This window comes from Notamacropus eugenii, chromosome 1, assembly GCF_028372415.1.
Source record: "Notamacropus eugenii isolate mMacEug1 chromosome 1, mMacEug1.pri_v2, whole genome shotgun sequence".
Lineage (NCBI taxonomy): Eukaryota > Metazoa > Chordata > Mammalia > Diprotodontia > Macropodidae > Notamacropus > Notamacropus eugenii.
In genome coordinates this window covers 432,171,190-432,195,386 of record NC_092872.1, presented here as the reverse complement: position 1 = coordinate 432,195,386, position 24,197 = coordinate 432,171,190, and the positions used below count along the sequence as shown (strand labels likewise).

General features: G+C 37.1%; 1 protein-coding gene across 1 annotated transcript in view; it reads left to right on the top strand.

Moving 5' to 3' along the window:
- The window catches only part of CSNK2A1 (casein kinase 2 alpha 1), a 58,039-nt gene that overhangs the window by 25,879 nt on the left and 7,963 nt on the right, over window positions 1-24,197 (top strand). Inside the window, exons 2-9 of the mRNA XM_072631682.1 lie at window positions 11,045-11,254; window positions 12,935-13,046; window positions 14,994-15,095; window positions 15,603-15,653; window positions 17,171-17,230; window positions 20,380-20,463; window positions 21,926-22,036; window positions 23,964-24,065. Of these exons, the coding sequence (XP_072487783.1) occupies window positions 11,154-11,254; window positions 12,935-13,046; window positions 14,994-15,095; window positions 15,603-15,653; window positions 17,171-17,230; window positions 20,380-20,463; window positions 21,926-22,036; window positions 23,964-24,065 (723 nt within the window). The 5' untranslated portion in view covers window positions 11,045-11,153. The remainder of the gene's footprint in view (window positions 1-11,044; window positions 11,255-12,934; window positions 13,047-14,993; window positions 15,096-15,602; window positions 15,654-17,170; window positions 17,231-20,379; window positions 20,464-21,925; window positions 22,037-23,963; window positions 24,066-24,197) is intronic.

The window sequence follows — 24,197 nt, the reverse complement described above, 5'->3', positions numbered from 1 at the left end:
AGAAAATACCTGGAACCAAGAGAGAATTTTTTTTTTTTCATGGATCAGCAGGAAAGCCAGTGTCATTGGATTGAAGAGTACATGCTAACAATAAGGTATAAGAAGACTGGAAAGGTGGTGGGGAGGTTGAACCTACACTTTAGGAAAATCACTGGTGACTGAATGGAGGATGGGTTGGAGTAAGGAGAGACTTGAGGCAGGAAGATCCACCAACAGGCTACTTCATGAGGTGATGAGGGCCTGCACCAGGTGTGGCAGTATCAGAGGAAAGAAGGGCATATTTGAAAGATTTCAAAGGCAAATTCAACAGGTCTTGGCAGATTAGATATGGGGTGGGGGAGAAGGAAAATAATGTTGAATCAAAAATGATACCTGGATCTTGAGGTGGTACCCTTGACACAGGAAAATGTGAGGGGAGAGGTGGTGTTTAGGGGGAAAGTTAACTAGTTCACTTTTGGATGCATTGAGTTTAGGATGTTTACTGAACACCCAGTTCAAGGTATCTGAACAGCCATTGGAGATAACAAAATTTAGAGGTCAGTAGAGAGATTAGGTGGTTGGTAGATTTGAGAAGCATCCTTGAGATGGTAATTAAAACAACTGGAGCAGATGAGATTAAGTGACTTAGTATAGAAGGAGAAGAAAAGAGGGCCTAGGACAGAGCCCTGTTGGACACCTGTTACAGGGTGTGATTTATATGAAGATCCATCGAAAGAGATTGAGGAGTGGTCTGACTGGTACTTGTGAGACACCTACAATTAATGAGCATGTCTTAGAGAAAGATTTCAGCCAAGAATATAAAGGAGTAGTTACACAGGAGAGAACCAGGTAGGAGAAATGGGAAAGAACTGTGTCTCCAAAACTTGAAAACTCCCTTTATTCCTGTCCGCGTCTTACCTGGAAAGATCTCTCCATCCCTGTCACCCTTGCCTCTAATTGGTCAGTTTTTCCCAGAATCTACATTTTAAGGAAAAGTGCCCTCGCTAATCATGTTCATTCTTCTTCAGGCTCCACTCCTGACTCCAGACTTCCTTCTCCACCATCCCTCTTTCCAGGTATCTTTCCAATCTCCTTCTATCCTCCCCCCTCTTCAGGTTCATAGCTAGCTACTAGATTATCCCTAAGGTCCCTTCTGGCTCCAACATCTTATGATCTTTTCCTTTTCATTTGTGTAGGCAGGCATATGTTCATAAATAGGATCCCTAATTTAGAATTAATTATACATATTCACAGTGGCCTCCTATTTGAGTCTCTTCCCATTCAACTGCATCTTCCACCTAGCTGCCCGTGATTTACTTTAGTCACAGATTTAGCCATGTAACCCTCTCACTCAGTAAACTCCAATGGCTCCCTATCACCTTTAGGATCAAATACAAATTCCTTTCTTGGGCTTTTAAAGCTGTTGTTAACATGGCCTCAACCTATATTCCCAATTTTTTATATATAATACCCTTCCTATGCTTTATGGTTCAGCTGTACTGGCTTTCTTGATGTTCCTCACGTGACACTGCATATATAGTTTCATTGCCTTTGTACTGGCCATCCTCCATTCCTGGAAAGTATTCTCTTCTCACCTGTGCCTCATAAAATCCCTTATTTCCTGCAGGACTCATTTTAAGCACCATTTCCTACATCTTGCCTTTCCTGATTTTCTCCAACTTGCTAGTCCTCTTTCCCTAAACTACTTTGTATTTTGTGTATACTTAACTGTGTACATGTTTTTCCTGACAGAGTATAACTCCACAAGAGCAGGGACTATTTTGTTTTTTGTCTTCATGTCCCCCAGTGCCTAGTACAATGCATGACATACATTAAGTGCTTTCAAAATTCTTATTGGTTGATTCATCTAGGTGAGCCTTCTCATTTTACAGATAAGGAAACTGAGGCTCAGAGAGAGGAGAGAGTGTGGACAAGATTAAACACGTGCTAAGTGTTGGAGTTAAGATTCAGACACTGATCTTCTGGTTAATAATCTGGTACTCTTCACAACATCATTATAAATCTTTTTGTAATATTTTTTTAAGTTTAGAATTTTGCTGTATTCAAGTAATAATGGCTTTATGGTTAAAGGCAGTTTACATGCATTGTCTGATTGCATCTTGATAAAGATTAGTATAGCAGGTATGTGGATTTTATTGATGACAAATCTGAGGCCAGAGAAGCCAGTGACTTGAATATAGACACAACTTTTATGTTGTAGTGTCAAAATTAAAACTCCTTTCTACTGACTTAGTCTAGTGGTCTTAGTAATAATAATTATTATTATTAATAATAATTTAATAACTGATAAAGTAGTGCTAGATTTAAGAGTCAGAGGACATGGATTCCTCTGACCAGTACCAGTTCTGTACTTGTTCTACCTATGTGATCTTGGGCAAGTGATTCTAACCTCTCTGAACCTCAGTTTTCTTGTGTGTAGAATCAAGGTGTTGGTCTACATGGGGTCTGAGTCCTTTGGAGCTCTAAATCCTGTGGTCCTAGTTGATCCTAATTTCTGTGCTCCTCTATGTTTCTTCCCACCCCCTATTTTGTTTCCTAGCTTTCTTTCCTGTGTTTAGTTCTCCTGGGCACCATTTTATTCCCACAGATTCTTCTAAAGATGCTGAGCATTGTGGGGCTACATTGCTACAAATCAAGAATCCCTGGTGTAATTCTCATTGCCTAATGAATGGTAACCATTTGGAATTGGTCTGAATGGTGATGTATGTTTGACAGTGTGCAAATGTGAATTATTAAATAGTTAACTAGGCCTTTTCCAGTAGAGAATTAAGTCCACCAGTTCATAATTTAAGTCCATTCTGACAGAGTCAGAAGCTACAGGGGTCATTTTAGACAAACACTTGAGAATCTGGAGAGTTTCGTAGTAATTAACTTTGCTCTTGGCTGAGGAGCAAACCATAGGGCAGAAAGAAGGAAGAAAGAGCCTAGAACCTGTTAGTGCACTGTTAACTCTTGTCTGACTGGAAATGTACTCTTGTCTGTGAGATAATAAACAGTTGAACAGTCTAAAGTTGGGTTGTGGAGGTTTTCTTAGCCTGGTAACTGAGTGGTTGTCGTTTTCTTTAGCTGAGATCCCGTTTTATGATATTATGATTCCCCATTTTGACAGTTGGGTGTCAGAATTACTAATAACTCTTATTTCAAAAGTACTTTAAGATTTGTAGAATGCCTTCACCACACCAGCCCATTAAGGTAGACTGTACTTTGCTTTGCAGATGAGACTTTGAGAGGTTGAGTGGCTTGCCCAGTGATAGATCTAGGACTTGAACCCAGGCCTACTGATACCAAGTCCCAAGTCTAGTGCTTTTTCCCATTATGCTCTGTTGTCTTATCAGAAGTGGGTTAATTGTACCTCCTAAAGCTTTTGTGTTCTAAGGGAAACAACGTATGGTGGACCTGTCCTTTGTGAGATCTTAGAGGCTATCTAGTCTAACCCCCCACCCCCATTGAAGACTCTTGAGACCCAGAAAGCAGACAGGAGAAGCAGAGCCTTTGATTCCACATTCATTGTTCTTCCCTTAGAACATGATAACCTTGTCGTGCTCAAGTGATAGGTGTACTACAAGTCATATTTTGCTTATTTTATCACTGAGGAAAGTGGAAGTTTAGACAAGTTAAAGCATGCTTACCTAACTAGAAACTAATGAAAGGAAGGAAGGTGTCTTTAGATCATAAAGCATTTTTTTTCTTTGTGGAAAGAAGAAACATCCATAGCAATGACATTATTCACCTTTTCTGTAATGTTTTATGGTTTATAAAACTTTTCTTATAACAACCCCTAGGGTTAGTTGTATAGTTGTAGTATCCTCCTTACAGGTAAAGGGATGAAGAGATGTTTCGAGGGTCACAGACAATAAATGACAGAATCAGGACCTAGGATTTTCTGACTTAGGACAGGTTGGAAGGAACACTAAACTTTTAAAAACCAGTTCTCCCATTTTTTTTAGCTGTATAACATTAAGACACAACCAGAGAAGCAGAGAAGAAGCCATTTGGTGTAGTATATGTGAAGTACTGAATTTGGAATCTGGAAACCATGATTCACATCTCACCCCAGATACTGCCATAGATGATAATGGACAAATCACTTAACCTTTCAGAGCCTCAATTTTCTCATCTGCAAAAAGGAGATGATAATATTTGATTTGCCTACCTCTCAGGGTTCTTATGAGAAAAGAATTTTCTAATACCTTGAATAATGCCTGGCAGGTACTAGACAGTTGATGCACACTTGTTGGTTCCCTGAATTTCCTCAATATGTACAATGTGGGAGTTAGATGAGATTATTTCTAAGGTCCTTCCCAGGCCATAGTCTGACATTAATACCTAAATATATTGTAGCTAACAAAGAAAGCAGCTGATCTTTTTTTGTACGTAATTTATCTAATTACTGTCTAATTACTTACAGGGACAAAGCAGGAAATTAGACCTGGTGTTTTTGCATCTCAAGATACTGATCTTTTCAAGCACAGAAATTAGTTACAATATCCTGCCAGCTGTCACTGGATAAGACAGAAATAGGGAGGAGTCATTTCAAATCATTACTTTAACCTCTTAGTTACTGACAACTTGGAAAGTAATACACTATTATTTATCTATTACAGAATACTTACCTTTAGAATACTTATTGGGTAAGGTATATGGGATGAGTTTCCAAAATATGATTTGAATACATTAGAGCCCCTATATTCTAAAAATGATCTGCTTTGTGCCTAATCATGGTTATTCAAAAATACATTACATCATGTAGTTACAAAGTATTTTGACTATATTTTCTGATCCTCACAACAATTCTATGTCAGTATTCTTCCTCAGCCAGGCATAGACTTCTAGAAATGAGATTACTTATCCAAGGTCAAACTGCTACTAGAGTGACATTTAGGAGAGTCATACTCAAATCTGACTCCAGTTCCTTTGCTTTCTGTTATGCCACTAATAAGAGTATTTCTAAATCACCTGCAAATAATTGTCTTTATACTCTGAAGTAAGTATATGATGATTATCTATGCCAACGTCTTCAAAGGAAGGATAGGGGCCAACTTGGGGATTGTAACCTGACAGCAAGGGATGTGTCATCAACTAGATGGTTGTTAGATGGGTCATATACTACCTTCCCTTTGATAGCCTATTGTAGAGCTTCTCCCCATTTAAACTTCCTTTACCCTTACAACCCAACATTCCTCTACTGCACCCTGTTCTGCTATGCAAATTCTTGCCTTTCCTTCTTGGGGAATGTGAGGAGAGAAGAAAAATTGGCTTCCACAGGCAATTATAAACTAATCACTATCTGAGGACCTGCTGCTATGCAGATGTACAGTACCTTCACATGCATACCACTGATTACTCATGCATGTCTCCCAAGGTCACCTCTTGGGATCAAGAGTAATGACAAGGTAAGAGCCCTTATTCCCTCACTTTTCATTTACAGTGGGACAGCAAGTTGAACAGAATAAGCAGACATGAATGGGTTACCAAGAATCAAGAATCATAGATCTCATTACATTAACTTTCACCCTGAACTCACTTCTCTTAAAAATTTCTTTTAACTGTCTAGGATACGACTGTCCTTCCAGTCTCCTAGGTTTGAAACATTGGTAACATCTTAAACTTCTCACTCTCTCATTCTACACATCCAATCAGGTACAAGATCTTGCCATTTCTACCTCCACATCTCAAATCTGGTCCCTTCTTTTTACTCACACAGCCACCATCCTAATTGAAACCCTCATCACATGTCACTTGGACTATGTATTACATTAGACTCTTTAATTGATGTCCCTGCCTCAGGTCTCTTCTGTCTCTAATCTATCCTCCACAGAACTGCCAGAAATAATTTATAAATAAGTAAATATACATATGGGGGGAATTGGGATATCTGTTCACATTTTTTAGTGATGGTAGATAATTAACAAGATTTGGCTACCACTGGTTTACGTAGTATAGAAAGTGATTTGGAAAGAACTGAATTTAAATTCCCCCCTTTAAAAAAAATCAGTCCTTCACATCATAAAGAGGATATCTTATGGAACTCTCAGCCAGCGTGGCTGCCTGAAAAGAGGCAAATTACCTTGGTCCCACATACCTACTCTAGCAAAAACTTGGAATACATACCAGACCAAATACTGATCAAGAAGTCCAGTGAGAAGTTATATCGTGTAGTACGTGATTTTTTACACCCCATCAGCTGCACAAAAAGTTGCCCAGAAACCCATGTCCACAGGTGGTAGGAAAGAGAATTGCAGGTACAGGCTAACAAGCCAGCAGACTCCTTAAACAGAGCTCTGTGTCTGGGGGCAACAGGAATGGAGACCCTTCTCCACCCTCCTCTAGAAAACTCCACAGCAGAGACCTTGAAAGCCCTAGAGAGTTTTCAGGGATCAGCTCAACTCTTAAGACTTGGATCAGGAAAGCTCAGGCCCCCAGGATTTCCAAGGTTCTTAGCACTGTGGCCTGAGGGTTATAGAGGGCCTAGAAGACCCAGTACTCTGAACCTTAAAGGTCCTAATCTTGGGAGGTAGAGATTGGTACAATAATCTAGTGTGACCCCAAGATGAGATTAAACAGAGGTCTGAACCTGTTCCTAACCAATTCTAAAGGTGAAGAGATGAGTAAACTAAGATACCGGCTTGCATAAAAAATGATTACAAATATAGAGACTCCCTCCCCCATCAAAGGAGAGAGTAGTAACTCAACAAGCAGAAGCAAAAACTCAAAGGAAAAAAATGGATTTTCCGTAAGTACTATATTAATACCTAGGGGGGAAAAATCAAACAAGAGGTGGAGGCTTTTTTTTTTTTTTTTTTTTTTGCTTTTAAATGAAGTGAAAGCCCTGGAGGAAAATTGAAAGGAGAATAAATAACATAGAAGAGAGCTTGACAAACCTCACCAGGTACCAGGCTGTCTGAGAACTAGAATAGGCTAAACTGAAATGGGTAATTTTATGAAGCAGCAAGAAATATTAGGAGAAAATCAAAAGATTGAAACATAGAAGAAAATATAAGGTCGGATATTAAAACTGACCTAGAAAACAAGTGATTTGGAAAGCAGGTCAAGGAGATGTAATTTAAGTCGTTGGATTCCCTGGAAAGTATGATTTAAAAAAAATAAATCCTGTACTATAGGAAATCATAAAATTACTCAGATCTGTTAAAAGAAGGAATCCACCAATTCTCTCCTAAAAGGAATTCCAAAAGGAAAAGTCCCAGGAATATTATAGCCAAAATCTAGAGCTGCCACATTAAAAGTAATGCATACATCCAGAAAGAAGTTCTGTACACCAGGGAAACAATCAGGATCACAAAGCTTGGCAACTTCTACTTAAATGAGAGTTATGAAAATACAGTATTCTAGAAGGTAAAAAAATAAAGGCTTATAATCAAGAATAACTTTAGCCAGAATAGCTAAGTATAATCGGGGGGAGGAAACAGATAATGGAATAGGGAACTTTCAGGTATTTTTTGATTTAAGACCAGACCTGAATAGGAGTTTTGAAATACAAACATGAGTTGAGAAATGCAAACATGGTAGAAAGGCATATTTATTTAAGCATTTGGACAGAGCCAACTGTCTAACATTCTAGTGGGGGAGAAGAGCCAAATGTCAAAACTTTGATGTCTTCAAAAGGTATTGAGGTAGTTAAATATGAAAAACCGTACCTGAGGAATGAAATAGTATGTAAGGAGAAATGGGAATGGAGGGGGCAAGGGGAATCAGAAGAACCTCAAAGGACAAACACATACAAACAGTTTGGTGGAAGTAGGTATTGGTGAGAGCAGTACTTAAAGTGGGAGGATAATACCAGGAAGGGAATAGTACAGCAAAACAAACTTCTAAAAGTAATTTGTCGAATTTATTGTACACCTTTTTTGAAGAAAGCAGTTATGAACTAATTCACAGGTTCACATATAATCTGTGTTCTGCCTTGTATGTGGAGATGCTCTTGTTTTTAGTTCAGAATTTTTTTTTAAATTATTTTTCTTTTTTTATTGATGTCACATTTCAGTGACTTTCTGTGTAAAAACCTCCCTTGTAACAAAAGTAAGTTAGAATACACTGACCCAGTCTTGACCTCGTCAAGATCTCACCTAAAATTCCACTGTGTTCCTGTCCAGAGAACAGTCCCTCAGTTTTCACCTCATTGCTCTTGTGTTTGTTGACTGTTTAGTGCTAAAAGAGACTGAATGAAAAAGAAAGAAAAAAGTATAAACAAAACTAATAGAAAATGAAAGGGTATTCAGAAGAGAACAAGGCAGTTTTGCTATTGCTTTGTTAAATTTAATATTTCCTTTCAAAAAACTGTAACCAGAGTTCATAAGTTCATCATTTTTCTTTTCTATGGATTAAGTTCATGAGAGAAAAGAAAAAGAAATGGACAGTGTCCTCAACTGACAGTCAGGAGACCTAGATTTTATTTCTATTCTAGCTCCTTTCCCTATCCCCTTCCCTCCGTTTCTTCCTTTAGAGATTATAGTATCCTGTCTTTAGGTCTTCACAAAATGGTTGTGATGATCAGTGAAGCAGTGATGTGGAAACACTATAAAAATGCTTTGTATTATTGTTATTAATTGGAATATTGTATTGATAACTGTCCTAGGTCAAGCTCCAGTGTACACTGAGTAGCCAAGTTTTTGGGGAATAGATGCTCATTTCTGTTTTGTGTCCTGTACGTTTCTATATGTCCTGTGAATTTTTCAGGAATTTCAGTTATTTTTCCTGTTTTGAAGTTTTTTAAAGTCAATAGCAGGTCAAGGCCTATGAGAGTAAAGCCACCAAATTCAATGTCATAAATGGCAGGTATTAGCCAGGGGAAAGTATTTTAAGCAAAATAGACCGGTGTGCTTGACTACAAAAATCATAAGTTGTATTTTGGTAATATCAGTGACTTATCTAAGTTTGAGTAATATAGTATAGGGTCTACAGATGAAGATGAGATTCCTCCAGATGAGTGAGTTTATAAGTGAATGTGCAAGGCTTTGAGACTTTTGTGGTTCATACTGCAGGAAGGGAAGAGGTGGGTCCCCAAAGTTTTGTTAGGTTTTTTTTCCTTCCTTTTGGAATGGCAGTGCTAGTTAGTGTAGCAGTATCTGTAGCATAAATTGGATAGTTTGTGTTCGTTGCACTTAAGCCAGTGAAAAGCCAGGCACTGGTTTATGCTTGCTGGCTCATCAAACTATTTGGTAGCTAGTATATTGTAAAGACAGAGGCCCCTTTGGAAGGAAAGTATTATGAATACAGAGATGTTTTGTTCTTTGAGTTTGAGTTCAGCGCTTAATAGCTTGTGACCTTGGGTACATCACTTAACTATCTTTCTAGTCTATTTTATTATGAGTATAACAGTAAAGTATACAAAAAACCCCACAAAATTGTATATGAAACTAAATACAGTTTTTTAAGAAGAAAGAAGTTTCAGGAAATGGCTGAAGTAGACCTAACACACAACCCAACTTACCTTTTGTAGAATTGATTTCTAATCTGCCTGGACACAACTGTACTAAACAGTTTAGGGTTTCATTGGACTTGGATCCAAATCCTGTCTTTGTCATTTACTACCTAGCCAAGTCACTTGTCTCTTGGGCTCTCCATTTCCTCATCTTTAAAAGGAGGTAGTTGGACTAGGTGCCTTGTAAGGTTTGGTCCAGCTCTGAATATAATTCCCTGAGAAAAAGGTTATAGAACTATTTCTCCTAGGCAATTATCATTCACATAAAGATTTATTGAGAACCTACTGTGTGCGCAACATTGTGCCTTACTCCTTTGGAGAATATCAATATATCTAACATTGTTTCTTTCCCTTTGAGAGTCAGTAATCTAGTTAGGGAGATAAGGTATATACACATGTTAAGGTAAAGACAACAGTGGTATATGATAAATATTGAGCAGTTGTGTAGATAATTTTACTTTCTCCAACTTAGAACACATAACTGGTTGAGTCTACACATTGAATGAAGCAAAAGAAAATTTAATTTCAATTTTGAAATTCTATTTTTATTTTTAAATGCTAATTGGTAAAATGAAATGAGTCATTTACTTGGGTTACAGTAGTGGTATTGGTGATTTCTGATGTGATGTTATATATTACTGTGTGAGGTTCCCGAAACAATAGTATTAAACCAATAATATTTCTCTCTGTCTAGAAAGTTTTTTTTTTTTAAGTTCCAACTAAAGGGAGTGGTTTAGCTCGGTTGGCAAGTATTAAGAAAGTACTGTAATCTTATTTAACAGTGATCCTGTGGTACCTCTGTTGTACTTTTAACTTTGAGCTTCCATCCTGGAAAGGTATCTACAGAGGTAAAAATTCCAGACCTAACAAATTACTTGTTGTGTTTAAAATTTGGGGTCTTACTCTGTGTGTATCTGATCCTTCTATGTTGGTCTTCCCACTGTGCATATCTTTGCAGTACTCAAAAAGTTTCAGTGTTAATCATTGGTTTATTGGATAGACCAGTTATTTAGTGTGGCCTTTAAAAGGTCCTCTCTGATGTGACCCCACCTACCTATCCAGACTTATCTACTGTTGTTCTCCTTTGTTAGTGAAAAACTGGATTACTCATTGATTTTTCCCCACCACCAAAATTATTTTTCCCTCATTTGTTCACTCTGTACTTTCTGCTTTTCTTAGACACTTAAACAAATTTATATTGCATTTATTGATCTGCATAACTTTTCTTCCCTAATTGTAAATTACTTGAGTAGATACTTTTATTAATCTTTGCACCATATGTGTGCTAATAAGCTATAAATAGTTATGTTTAAATATTGAATGGTTGGATCCCAAATCCTTTTTTTTCTGGAAACATGAGATGTTCAGGATTTCCTTGCAAAAGTCTGAAATGATCCTTCATAATACGAGAAGAACTGTATCATTTTAAGGATAGTTTGTCCTTTCCTAAAGCAATAAGTATTGTAGTTGATGATACATTTAAGAGAGATTTGTTGCTAAGTCATAGAGCCAGAGGTATTCTTGGGAAGAATAGTATTTGTGAGCCATTCCTTCCCTCCCTGTTAAATTTTTTTAAGTCACCCTTTGTTCATTTTGTTTCTGCAGTTGGAGAAAACAAGGGGTCTAAACAAGGCCTTACCCCTAGTTGGCTCTGAATTAAGTGACTACCAGAACTTCAACATCAAGTCCAGCTTTGCCCGCCAACCTGTCTGACATGTCGGGACCCGTGCCAAGTAGGGCCAGAGTTTACACTGATGTTAACACGCACAGACCCCGGGAGTACTGGGACTACGAGTCACATGTGGTGGAATGGGGGTAATTGTCTCTACTTACTTCATTTTATTCCCCCAAAGACCCTGACCCTTGTTTAATTTGGCTTTGTAACATCTGGAAAGCTACCTGTTCGTGTAGCTGTAATACATGAGGGTTGAGGCCTGTGTCACAGCTTGCATATATCTCTTAGATTTGCAAGTTCTGTTACTGTCTTGAGGAAATAATTGTTTCATTAGCCTCACTATTTAAAAACCAGTGAATCCTAGCATTCTTTTCCCTGGTATAAAGCATTAGCTGTAGACATAATTGTTAAATATGAAGCAAATTAGACTTTTATGGAAATACTTCATTTAACCCAAGGAGTTTTGAGGATAGTATAACAATTGGAAGTTAATACATTAAGGAAACCCTCCAAATCTTGTCCTCGGTACTCTTGGGATTAGGGAACTTTCTTCTCCCATCCTTTAGAATTTTGAGGTATATCTCCTCAATATTGTTCCCTTCTTAATGAAATGCAAGATAAAATCCCTAAATGCTTGTCATCGTTAGAAGACTGTATTTCCTCGGAATTTGGCCCTGATGTTCACTTGAGCAGTTATAGTGTCATTCAGTGCAGTTTGTTTAATGGTGGTAAGTAGCCATTTCCTCCCCAAAGTGGTTCATATTTATCAGGTCATACTCTGAGTGTAAGCACCAAAAAAGTAATAAAAATATATTCAGAAAGACTGCCATTTCTTTCTTATTGTGTTTTTGGCAAATGGATAAATTCCTGTGTGAATTTCTTATCCTTTCCAAGTATAAAAGGATACTTTGACTCTCTTGGCTGTAGGTTGCAAGTGGGCTGGTACTTTTAAGAGTTCATTGCTACTGCATAAGGAGACAGTAAGTCTGTTCAGATAAGGATCAAAAGTCAATACTAATTAGTATACGTTGGTAAGCTAGCATTTCCACTTTTGTATTTCAGGCTCTGAGCTATTTAGATAACAGCTGTATTTCTACTTACCTTGACCTTGACCACTATCTTAATTTAAAGAATGCTTTGGACTTAGTCCTATTTAAATGTCTCTGAACATCTCTTTCAAGTTTTTGACATACTGCCATTTAGTTTGCACGAATTCCTTCATTTATTTGTTTATAGAAGAGTAGAAATGGAACAACTAAGCTTAACTTGTCCAAATTGTAAAGTGTTTTATTCCATACCTGTCATTTTCACATTTATATACATTCATAGTACTACAAACCTTCCCATTGTGTCTGGATCCGTTTTAATTGTTTGAATAAAATATATGGCCAATTAACTATTTAGTTGACTTTTAGAATCAAACTTTTTAGTGTTCATAAAAGGGGCTTTTTTGATACTTTTGTGGAATGAAATTATTCAAAATAGGAAACAGTAGAAATGAACATTCTTAACCTCTAGTTTGTGCTAAAGTAGAGGAAAAGACCTCTGCCTCTGTAGTTCATGAGCTACAGAATAGCCTACCAAAAATTTCCTCTATCTAGGCTTTAAATGGGGCTGTCCTTTAAGATAAATATTACAAAGTCAAAAGGATACATTTCACAATTTACCAGGTTTTTACAAATGCAAATATAGGTACAGTCATTTTTAAAACCTCTTACTACCTTCTCTGGTTAGAAGAGATAGGCCCTCTAAGAAGACTTGTTTCTTGGTAGTAAACAAATGTTAAGTCTTTTGAGACTGATGGTGTTTTTTGTTTGCAGAAACCAAGATGACTATCAACTAGTTCGAAAGTTAGGCCGGGGTAAATACAGTGAAGTATTTGAAGCCATCAACATCACAAATAATGAAAAAGTAGTTGTTAAAATTCTCAAGGTAAGTGAAGGGAAAAATTTTAATATTCAGAGATAATTTGCATTTATTTATTTATTTAAAATCAAGTCTTTTGTTATTGTTTTAGTAATAGGAAAAAAATAAGCACTAATACCTTGAATTTATATATCACTTGTGACTTTTCAGTGGATTTTTATACTTTTTTTATTTTCTAATAACTATCTAATACCTGTCTTATTTTCTAATAACTGTGTGAAGTAGGGAAAGCAGGTTTCACTGTTTGAAGGTACAGTTGATATAAGTGACTTATCTAACATCATAACTAGCTAGTTAGTACCAGAACCAGGGCTAAAATCCAATTCTTAATTTATATGTTTCCATGCTGTCAGGAATTATTTCTATGTGTGTTGATATGCAGAGGACAGCAAAAAAGTTTTAAATACAATTCTTGTTCTCTGGGAACTTAACTGATTAACTTAACTGGTCAGATGAACATATTAGAATGAGAGAAATAAAGGAATTGTGAACGTTAAAAGAGAAACCATTTCTAGTTGGCTGGGAGCAAGAAATGCTTCGCAAAAGGAGGCTGACTTGAACTAGACCTTAAAAAGCTGGTAGGATTCAGACAACTGGGAGATGTATTCCAGAAGGACCAAATGACTTTCAAGTTCCATTCTAACTTTAAAATTCAGTATTTTTTAATATTCTACACACTGGGAATCAAAATTATCTAGCTGGGGAGGTATGTTAGCAAAAGGAAAATAATAATGTTTTAGCTGCAGTTGACAAGGTAGAAAGATGTTAAGGTCCTCCAGATAGTGGGAGTAGAAAATTTCTAATCACTTTCCTGAATTATAGCTACCCATTGCGATTACCAATCATCTCTTCACTTAGCACTCTTACCCTGGGAATTGAATGTCTTCTGAGTAATGTTTTGGGGGTGACAAATTTTTGTGTTAGCACATGCTGATATTCTCATAGAGAGAAACAGAGAACACAAAAACCTGATCTTCTGGGTCAGTTGATTAAAAAGGGATCAACATTTATATATTGAATGCCTAGTATATGTAAGCCACAACCTTGTAAAAAAGTAAAAACAACCATCTAAGTACCCAAAAAAGTTAGATGTTGTTAGAATAACAAGACTAGTTAAAGCAAAAAGGTCACTAAAAATGCTATATAGTAGAATGCAAGTTTCTTGAGGGCAGAGACTGTAGTCTCATTTTTGAAAGTGCCACGAACATAATGGGTGCTTAATAAATGTGTTCATTGAAGGCAGTATAGGATATATGCTAAATGAAGGCTACATAGACCAATGCTGCAGAAGTTAAGAAAAAAGAGGGTGTTGATTATGGGTTAGAGTAGATGGCTATTGTGGGCCCCTTCCAATCAAAAGACTATGTGACTCTAGTATTATAATCAGGAAATGATATGATTATAACATTATAAAGTTAATAAAATTATAAAGTATTATGATCAAGAAAGACGACCAGGGCCTTGAAGATGAATAGAATTTCAAATAAGGGGGAAAGAGTTAGAGAGGTGGTAATATCATGTAGTTAGGCAGGAATATGAATGGTTTGTTCACTGCCCCCTAAATACAGCTATCAAGTAGAGGGTTCCTGTATTGTTAATTAGTAATTCTAATTACAATGGGTAAGTTGGCGTCGGATTCAAGATCAATGAGTTTGAATTGAGGCACTTTAAGAATTGCTTGGAGAGAGGGGCATTGAACTCCTCAACTGCCAATTTAAATTTTTACTTTCTAAATGTTTACAAAGAAGAATAGTTATGATTGCATTGGATTTTCATTAGAGTGCATTATAAACCACAACCATTTCCATGTGAGCTATGCCAGTGCCATCATGAAGATCCTATTTTGTGCATATCTGATATAACCATGATAGTCATATCTTTGTGCATCTTTTTTACATACTGAAATACTCTTGAATATCATGTTTTACTAACATGACTTTCTCCCCTTTTTAGCCTGTAAAGAAGAAGAAAATCAAGCGTGAAATAAAGATTTTGGAGAATCTGCGAGGTGGCCCCAATATAATCACGCTGGCAGACATAGTAAAAGACCCCGTGGTGAGTATGGTAGAAGTTAACAAGGCCCACTGAGGTTGGGTTTGATTTAGAATAAAACTGGCCTCTTTTCTGTTTTTCCCTCTGCCCTTAAGTCCTGCTTTTGAAATGCTTAATCAGATCAACCATTTAATCAGATTAGCTTCTTTCTTTCAAAGAGACCTCCACCCACAGACTATTTCTTATTCTTCTAGGATAAGAGACTGATAGCACTGGAAACTGAAATGTGTTAATCCATTTTGCAAACTCAGGTCCGATGCAGATGGGCACGCATTTTGGGCTGCCTAGAGCCTGGTGAGACTTCAGCTCCATGTCTTCTGTCTGAATCCATCCCAGAAATTACCTAAGTGTGGTGATTATCTTAGGGGGGAGGGATCTTAGCACTAGAGGGTTTTCTACTACTGAGGCTGAGGCCGAGACTGCCAAACTCACCACAAAGAGCCTGCAAAACAGTGTGCCAGCCAAAGATTTCAGTGTTGTTGCTAATTTTTGTTTTCTTTTTTTCCCCAGTCACGAACACCTGCCTTGGTTTTTGAACATGTAAACAACACAGACTTCAAGGTATAATATGTGACAGACCTTTTCCATTGTTGATTTTCGATCTTTTACATGACTTTTCACTAGAAATGATGCCATCAGAAGGACCTGCATCTAAGTTGCTTTAAGAGGGAGCATATCATCCTCACATAATATATTTCAAGATGTAAAAATTCAATAGTCTTTGTATTTTACCTACTCCATTCGTTTGATAGTGCCTAACAAAAATCTGTACTTCACTTCTCACCACCTTGACCTACTTGCTGAAAGATTTCCCCTGAACAGAAGAAAGCAGTACTGCATGCTTAGTTAGGATCTACTCTGCGATGTGGTTTCTAAGAACACATTGTTGCATCTAAAAGCAAGGTCCTTCTTTACCTTAGGAGAGGGATGGGCCACATGCCACAAGGCAGGGTCCCCACCCCCTGCCTTAGGATAATTATGAGGCTCTCTTACTTTAGAATAATTATGAAAAACTTCAAAAAAAGCTCTAAAGCTTTTTAAATAACCTTTAATGCTTGATATAACAGTAGATCAAATCCTATTAGAACACATATTACTTTTACAAAGAAGGATTTTTCCTAGCCTCATCCAATGACATTTATTTTAATTAGTTTTCAGTTCAACAAAAATTCTTTCATAACCAAAAATTGTCTAGACTATAGGAGCTCAGATAATTTCAGAGTTATAAAGGGATTTGACATGCATTTTGTATTTCACGCCATTCCTGTAACAGGAATATCAAACATTTCCTTTAACAACCAAAAGAAAAAAAGGAAAGAAAAACATTTTGTTTAGAAATAGATTAATAATATCTGGAAAAGCCCTCTTAGCACATCACCCATTTATTAAACAACTAAAAAAAAAATCTGCAGCTCTTTGGAAACCGAAGAAGAGATTATCAGATTGTGCTGTATTTGCTTTTGAATTGGGACCAGGACTTTTAAAAGCACTGTTGAATTGGCTCTACATGTTTGGCACCATTTTTGTCGTACATGTTGGGTGATAATCTGCAATGCTGGATACATGTACCAACGATTGTATATTCCCTATATTGAGGTGATACTGTGTGTTCTCAACAGCTTTTTACTAGTATATCACAGATAAAAGGAGAGGATCAATGTAGTGTAGTAGATAGAGCACTGAACTGAGAACTGGGAATGCTAGGTTTATTTACATCTCAGTTATGACTTTGAGCAGTTCATTTCTCATGGCCTTGGTTTCCTTCTTTGTACAGTGAAGGAAATCGGGTTATCACTTCCAAAGTCACATCCATCTGTGGTAGTCCATCATGTATTTCCCCCATATAATGAGCCTAAATAGTTCCTCTTCACTTAACATATGGGGTTAAGAATCTCAGGTGTCCTTAATGTGAACTTTAGATGAGAAAAAGCAAGACCAGTAAGTTAGTCAGACTGGAACAGTCGTACTTTGGAAAGTTATCAAACTAGGACTCGATTTGAATTACTAGAAACAAGAATGAAAAATTACCTTCCTGTTGGCATTACTTCATCCTCAGTTATTGTATTTGTCTTCAACAGCAATTGTACCAGACGTTAACAGACTATGATATTCGATTTTATATGTATGAGATTTTGAAGGTAAGACTTTTGATGGTGATTTGGGGAATAAGCTTTATTATAATCAGATGTCTTCTATTGCAGAAAGTAGGACCATCCTGAAAGTGGTCTTAAAATTCTTAATTGGCGCACCTATTGTGCACAAAGCAAGAAGCACAAGAAAACACCTAAGTTTTTAAAAAATAAATCTTCCAGACTTTTAATATTCTCTCCCCCCTTCCTCTTTTCAGTGCTCATGGAAGGTTGCTAAGAGGCAGGTTTTGTTTTGATATAAGGAAAAACTTTGTAACAATTAGAGCTGCTGCTGGAGTTAGTGGCTCACTGGAAGTCTTCAAGAAAAAGCTTGGTGACTATTCATTATAGATTGTTATAGGAATTGAATTGGATGGCCTCTGAAATTCCATCTAACCGAGATTCTCTGATTCTATGTAATTGATTGGTCCTGTTGAGTCTAATAAATTTAGTATAAAACATTAAATCAGCAAGAAATTTGGCCTGGGAATCTCTTCTGTGGTTCCAAGTGACACTGTGGGACACGTTATATCACTTATTTCATTGGGGTGGGTATGGTAGAGCTCCCAAACTCCTCTTGGCCTTTGGTATACTTCCATACTTAATGAGATGCTTTGTCCAAAAGACCATCACTTGCTGGTCAACTTTCTGATGATAAGCCTCTCATTCCTAACCTAAGTTGGTTTTTGGATGATAGAGTTTATTATTGCTTAACCTATTTTTCAAGCCTTTCCATCTTAGTGTAAGACCTACCAAACCTTGTGCTTAACTGGCATAGTTTTTCAAACTTCAGGATCATCTTTATGCCATAATACAGCTACTTGAGTAGAAATCTGTTAGAGATTCTTTTATCACGCCATGGAAATTATAACTGCTTTTGTAACTGCCTGAAGAGAATTCAGTTCCAAGTTGAACCAAACATTTACTAAGCACTTACTATGTGTAAAACACTGTGCTGAGTGTCACTGGGGGTACAGACATGGATAGGATACAGTCTTTATCCTTAAGAAATTGTCTTTTTTTTTAATAATCTTATTTTCCTTAATAGGTTTTTCATTGGACTATCATTAAAATGATTATGTCATAAGAGCATGGGTTGTGGTAGGTTTGGAAGGTTTAAATAAGTGAGCAATATGGTTTGGGATGAAACAAGGCAGTTGGGAGGGATCTGGGACATATGGTATGTATTAATGATCTCCACTATATTTTATTCATCCTTATTTTCAAGATTAGGAAAGCTATTTAGCTATGGCTAAATTAGAACATCTTCTAGGCCCTTACATAATTTTATCTTATAAACACCCTCATTCAAAGAGTGTCATCAGGCAAATCCAGAACAGATTACCTACTTCCAGTTCCTAAGAGATCATTAGTCTATGGTTTTTTTAAAAATCAGTTCATAAAGAGTGCTGATTGGTAGTGGACTTTGATGCTTAAAATTAAGTTACCAAACAGTACCAAGTTGAGCCCAATAGATAGTAAGAACTTTTATTAGTTCAGAAGATATGACTGTCTCTTTTTATGTCCAGTGAAGATTGACCTACCAACTGTGGTAAAAAGAACATGACAAGAGTGATATCACGGAAGTTCATTGTAATGGACAGAACACTGGCTTTATATCAGAGGACCAGCATTCAGATTCAGACACTGCTGCTTCCTGTATAACCATGTTCTTGCCCTCTTCCCTCATCTCAGTTTCAGTTTCTTTACCTGTAAAATGAAAGGGATAGGCTAAATAGTCTCTAATGGCCCTTCCAACTGTACAATATCTTTCATTAGCTTTAAAAGAAAAAATCTTTTTAAATTTGATATTTTTTGTTTTTACATCACATTCATTTCCAAATATATTCCTCTCTCCCCTATTCATCATGGTATCCCTTTTAACAAAAAAAGAAAAAAGTGTATACCATTCCACCTCCATAGTCCCTCACTTTTAAAAAGGGGAAAGAAATGGATATTCCTATTTCTTCTCAAGGGGTAGTGCTCTAATTCTGCTGTCAAATCATGTCAAGTCAGCAGGCATTCATTAAGCACCTTTACACCAGGCACCGTTTTAATAAGCTTTGTGGATACAAAGAAAGGCAAAAATTGTAGGCCTCAATCTTACAAACATACTGGCCCACCCCCAGAGGAGTGTAAGCCCAGTTTGCCCTTCAGAAAGGGCGATAATTTGAGCAACTCCTGTCAGCTGACTTGGAGAGCTGTGTTGGCAAGTTCCAAAGGTTATACCATTCTCTACACCTTAGTTAGAAATTTGGATACTGCTACATTGTGATGTGGCAGATCCTTGTTTGAAAACAGAATATTTCTTTTACATAATAAAAAAACAGTACAAAGTCTGCGTTCTTGGAGTCAAAAGCCCTGGGTTCTCATCATGGCTTTGCCACTAATCTACTTTGAAACATTTGTGAAAGTCACTTTAGCTCTCAGTTACAATTTCTTCATCTTTAAAAATGTAGGTTATATTTTGAAAACCTAGAAATACTTTGGGAATATTAATTATGTCATTAAATATAAACCTTTTTAAGAGGTTAGGTATCTATCAGAGTTACAGTGCTACCAAATGCACAAAGCCAGTATATATGTGTCTGTCAGAATTACAATGCTATCCTTGAATAAACTAGGGTATAGGGGCTATAAATGTGGTATAATTGAAAGAGTACTAGACCTAGAAACGAGAAGATTCTGGGTTTTAATATTTCTTCCCTTTGTCCTTATCCCATCTCCAGCTCTCTTTCTGAAGCCTTACTTCTTTTGTACAATGAGGGGAGATTGGACTACATGGCCTCTTAGCTCTATGTCCTAGGGTTCCTTTCAGCTTGGACGTTTTCAGTATTCTAAGGTCCCATCCAATTCGAAGGCTCTGTATTCTCTTTCACTTCTAATATTCTGTGATTCTGATGACTACCAAAAAAGATAAACCATTCAGGTGGTCTGTGTCAAACCTATTGAAGAGTTAGCACTTCCAAAGAAGTAGTTGTTTACATTTGACTCTTTACTTATAGGTGATTGTTCCTAGAAGTGTCAAGACTTCGTGAGAGGGAAGATTGGTAGGAATATAGTGGAGGCACTTAGGATTCTAGAACTGAACTGAGATATAAGTTAGTAATATAATTTCATAGATTGATCCTTTTTTCTTTTACACGTTTTCTCTGCAGGCCCTGGATTATTGTCATAGCATGGGGATTATGCATAGAGATGTTAAACCTCATAATGTCATGATCGATCACGAACACAGAAAGGTATAAAGCAGCAAACTAAGGTTTCATTTGTTTTCATGATCAGCTCCAGCATCCACTTTCAACTGCAACTTGTTGAAGCCATCATTGCTGGGGATAAAATATAGGAAGAGGGTCAGGAAAGAGTTTTGAGCCAGGAATTGGAAGACCTGGATTCTTATTCCAAATCTGTCAGTAACAATCTGTGAGATCAAGTCAATCCCACTTTTTTGTTGCCTCAATTTCTTCGTATGTATAGTAACTAACCTGCCCAACTTACAGGGTTGTTTTGAGAGCCAAGAGTACATGAAAATGTTTTGCAGATTATAAAGTGCTGCTAATCTCACATTTGTCTAGATTTTTGTTGTTACAAAGAGTTCTCATATTAATTATTTCACTTGATACTCACAATATTCTTTTAAAGCAGGCAGGGTAGATATTATTGCCTTTCTTTTAAAGATAAGGCAGTTGAAGCATAGAGGAATTGTGGCTTTCCCAAGGTCATACAGCTAATAAGTAAACAGAGGCAGGGCTAAATCCTAAAACTTTTGATTCCTAATTTCATTGTTTTTGCCATCATAGGTTGTGATTTTTTTTTTGAGGAAAAAAGAGAGCTTTGGGATTTTTTACATAAGACTTTTTGCTGAAAAAATACAAATACTACTGGCTATTAAAGCATGTCACTGGGAAATATTTGATTAAGTCATTGTTTGGGTCAACAATTGTATAATGTTAAGTTTCTTGTGAAGAGCAAGCCAGTTACTTGGAGACAAGTGATAATTCCAATCTGTTGTATGTTTTAAGGAAGATGAGCAACTAGTATAGTGAACTAGTATCTGGTGCCATTGAACAAAAATAGCCTTAAAAATGCTTATAGTTTGCAGAACACTACTAGGCACTTCAAGGAGTATAATATATACATGTACATATTTATATACGTATGTATCACATAATAATGTAATAAGGTGTATGTGTGTGTACATAAACACACACACATGCACACAAAGATGACAAGTGCAAATGAAAGATTCACATAAAGTACTATGGGACTCACATTTGATACGAAAGCTATTACTGCCCAGATGGAAGAACAAGACTGTGGAGAAAATGCCATTTGATCTGGGCCTTGAAGCTAATGAAGGGTTTCAACAAGTGGTGTGTGATATGGGACCATTCTTGTGGAGGACAGCAAGGGGAAAGGCATCAGGAACAGTGGATTATTCTGTGTGACTAGAATGTAATTCTGAAAGGAAGTAGTCATGTGGAGGTGGAAAGGGACAGTTCAGCTTCCATCATTCAGGCACTGATTCTTCACAAGCACAGTTCTCATATGTGTATTGAGGGGAGGCATGGATGTTGTCAGTTGAGTTTATATTGCCTCCACTGATTATTTTCTGTCTTGGAGGGGGACTATTTTGCTTAGAGCTTTACTTTTTCAAAGACCCCACATTGAATTATTTCTCCCTCCTTTTTTTCCCTGCCCTAGCTGCGACTAATAGACTGGGGCTTGGCTGAGTTCTATCATCCTGGCCAAGAATATAATGTCCGAGTGGCTTCACGGTATTTTAAAGGTCCTGAACTTCTCGTAGACTATCAGGTGAGAAGTACAAATCAGACTCAGGTTACGAATATTGATTATGTATGAAGTGGTGTTGGTTTATGCTCACACAGATAGCTCTTAATTTGTCTTGCTACTTGTACCTGATTAAAAACTAAACCTGATTACCAATAAATTGATTACCATAATCTGGTTACCATAATCATAATCTGACCATCATAGATGCATAGAGCATTAGGGTTGTGTACTCAACTTTGTTCAAATTGCTGAAAGCATAAATCCCCCATGTAAAATACTTAGTGAGATGGAAAGAACATTGTATCTAGAGTTGGAGGACCTGCTACTTGCTTATTTTTGCAAACCTGACACCCCCCCACACACACACACACACACCCCACCCCTTGGTGAACCACTTCAAATATACACTATACTCTTCCCTTATCCTGTCAGTGTGAGTTCCCTCCTCATCTCACATCACCCACATGCCTTCTATCACTATCTGGTCTACTGCATTTTACATGAAGAAGTATCCCTTCTCCTTGCTAAGACTAATATCTCTAATATGCATCCCATTCCATCCTCTCTTCTTCAGCTGATTTCTTCTCATTATCACTCTCTTACCCTCAATTTCTCCCTATCTGCTCGCTGCTTCCATACTTCTCACTCTTTGATCTCATCCATCCTTCCTAATTATCATCCCCTATCTCTTCTTCCTCTTGTGACTAAGCTTGAAAAAAGCTTCCTCTGCCTGTCTCCACAGCCTGAGTTCCAGCCTCATCATTTCACTGAAACTGTTCTCGCCAAAGTTAGCAGTAGTATTTTAATTGCCAAATCTGATAACCTTTTCTCAGTCCTCTGACCTCTTTGGTATAACCTTTGACCATGTTGATCACCCTTGTTACCTTGATACTCTATTCTTTCTAGGTTTTCTTGATACCACTCTCTCAGTTCTGCCTGACTGCTGCTTTTCAATGTCCTTTGCTGTATTTTTGTTCAGGTCATGCCTGCTAACTGAGTTAGCAGGGGCTCTGTTCTGGGTCTTTTATCTTCTTTGTATCCCTATCACCTAGCACAATGCCTGGCACATATTATACTCTTAATACATGTTTTTTGACTGACTAGAGACTCTTTAAGGGTTCTAGTTCTGAATACTCTGACCTTCTAGTGATTGAAGACGCATTTCTTCATATGACACACTGTCCCAATGTCAGGCTATTCAAATTGTTTGAAAGTTCTTCATTATATTGAGTCATAAGCTGCCTGCTTGTTGCTTCTACCCTTTGGTCCTATTTTTCATCTCTGGAGCCATGAGGAACAAGTCTAACCACTCTTCTATGTGACAATTCTTCATACTTGAATGCATCTTTCATCTCCCAGTAACTTCAGCATAATAAAATTTTAGACTTGAAAGAGACCTTAAGTATGAAGTCAGATTCTCCCTCTTCTGTGCATGTGGAAACTTAAGACTCAAAGTAATTTTTCCTAGATTACAAAACTGACATAATAAAGCTGGAACTAAAACCAGGTTCTCACTCCCAGGCCAACATTCTTTCCAGTACTTCATGTCTTCTTTGATCTATATATCTCTAGTTTGACCCATTTCACACAAGAAATTCTTCTAACTTCAAAAAGTATCGCATGAAGAGTCTGATGAAAAGAATGTGCTTGTGTTTGATCCTTAACTTACGGGATTTTAACTAAATCAGTGGTACCTACCAAATCTGAATTAGAAGTGTAGGTATATGCATATAAATCTTTAGATTAGGCTATATCTATAGCACTTTGTTGTTTTCCTAATTCTGTGTCTTTTGAGTCCAGCACCTTTTCTCCATACTCAGTTATGGTCAGCTAACAGTTCAGATTTATCAAATGCTTTATAAATTCTAAGTGAAACTTAATGCACAACCCTAGGAGCCTTGTTGAAGACTGGATCGAGGATTTCTATATTCTCTGTTCTTTTGTGCAGATGTATGATTACAGTTTGGATATGTGGAGCTTGGGTTGTATGTTGGCAAGCATGATCTTCCGGAAGGAGCCATTTTTCCACGGACACGACAATTATGATCAGGTAATAAGCTATGACATGTATTTACCATTGGGAAAACACCATTTCTTGAACTGAAATTTGCATGCATCACAGCTGGAAATATCTCCCCAAACATTTTCACAAATTTTACGTTGAGTGTTAAAGGGCTAATTA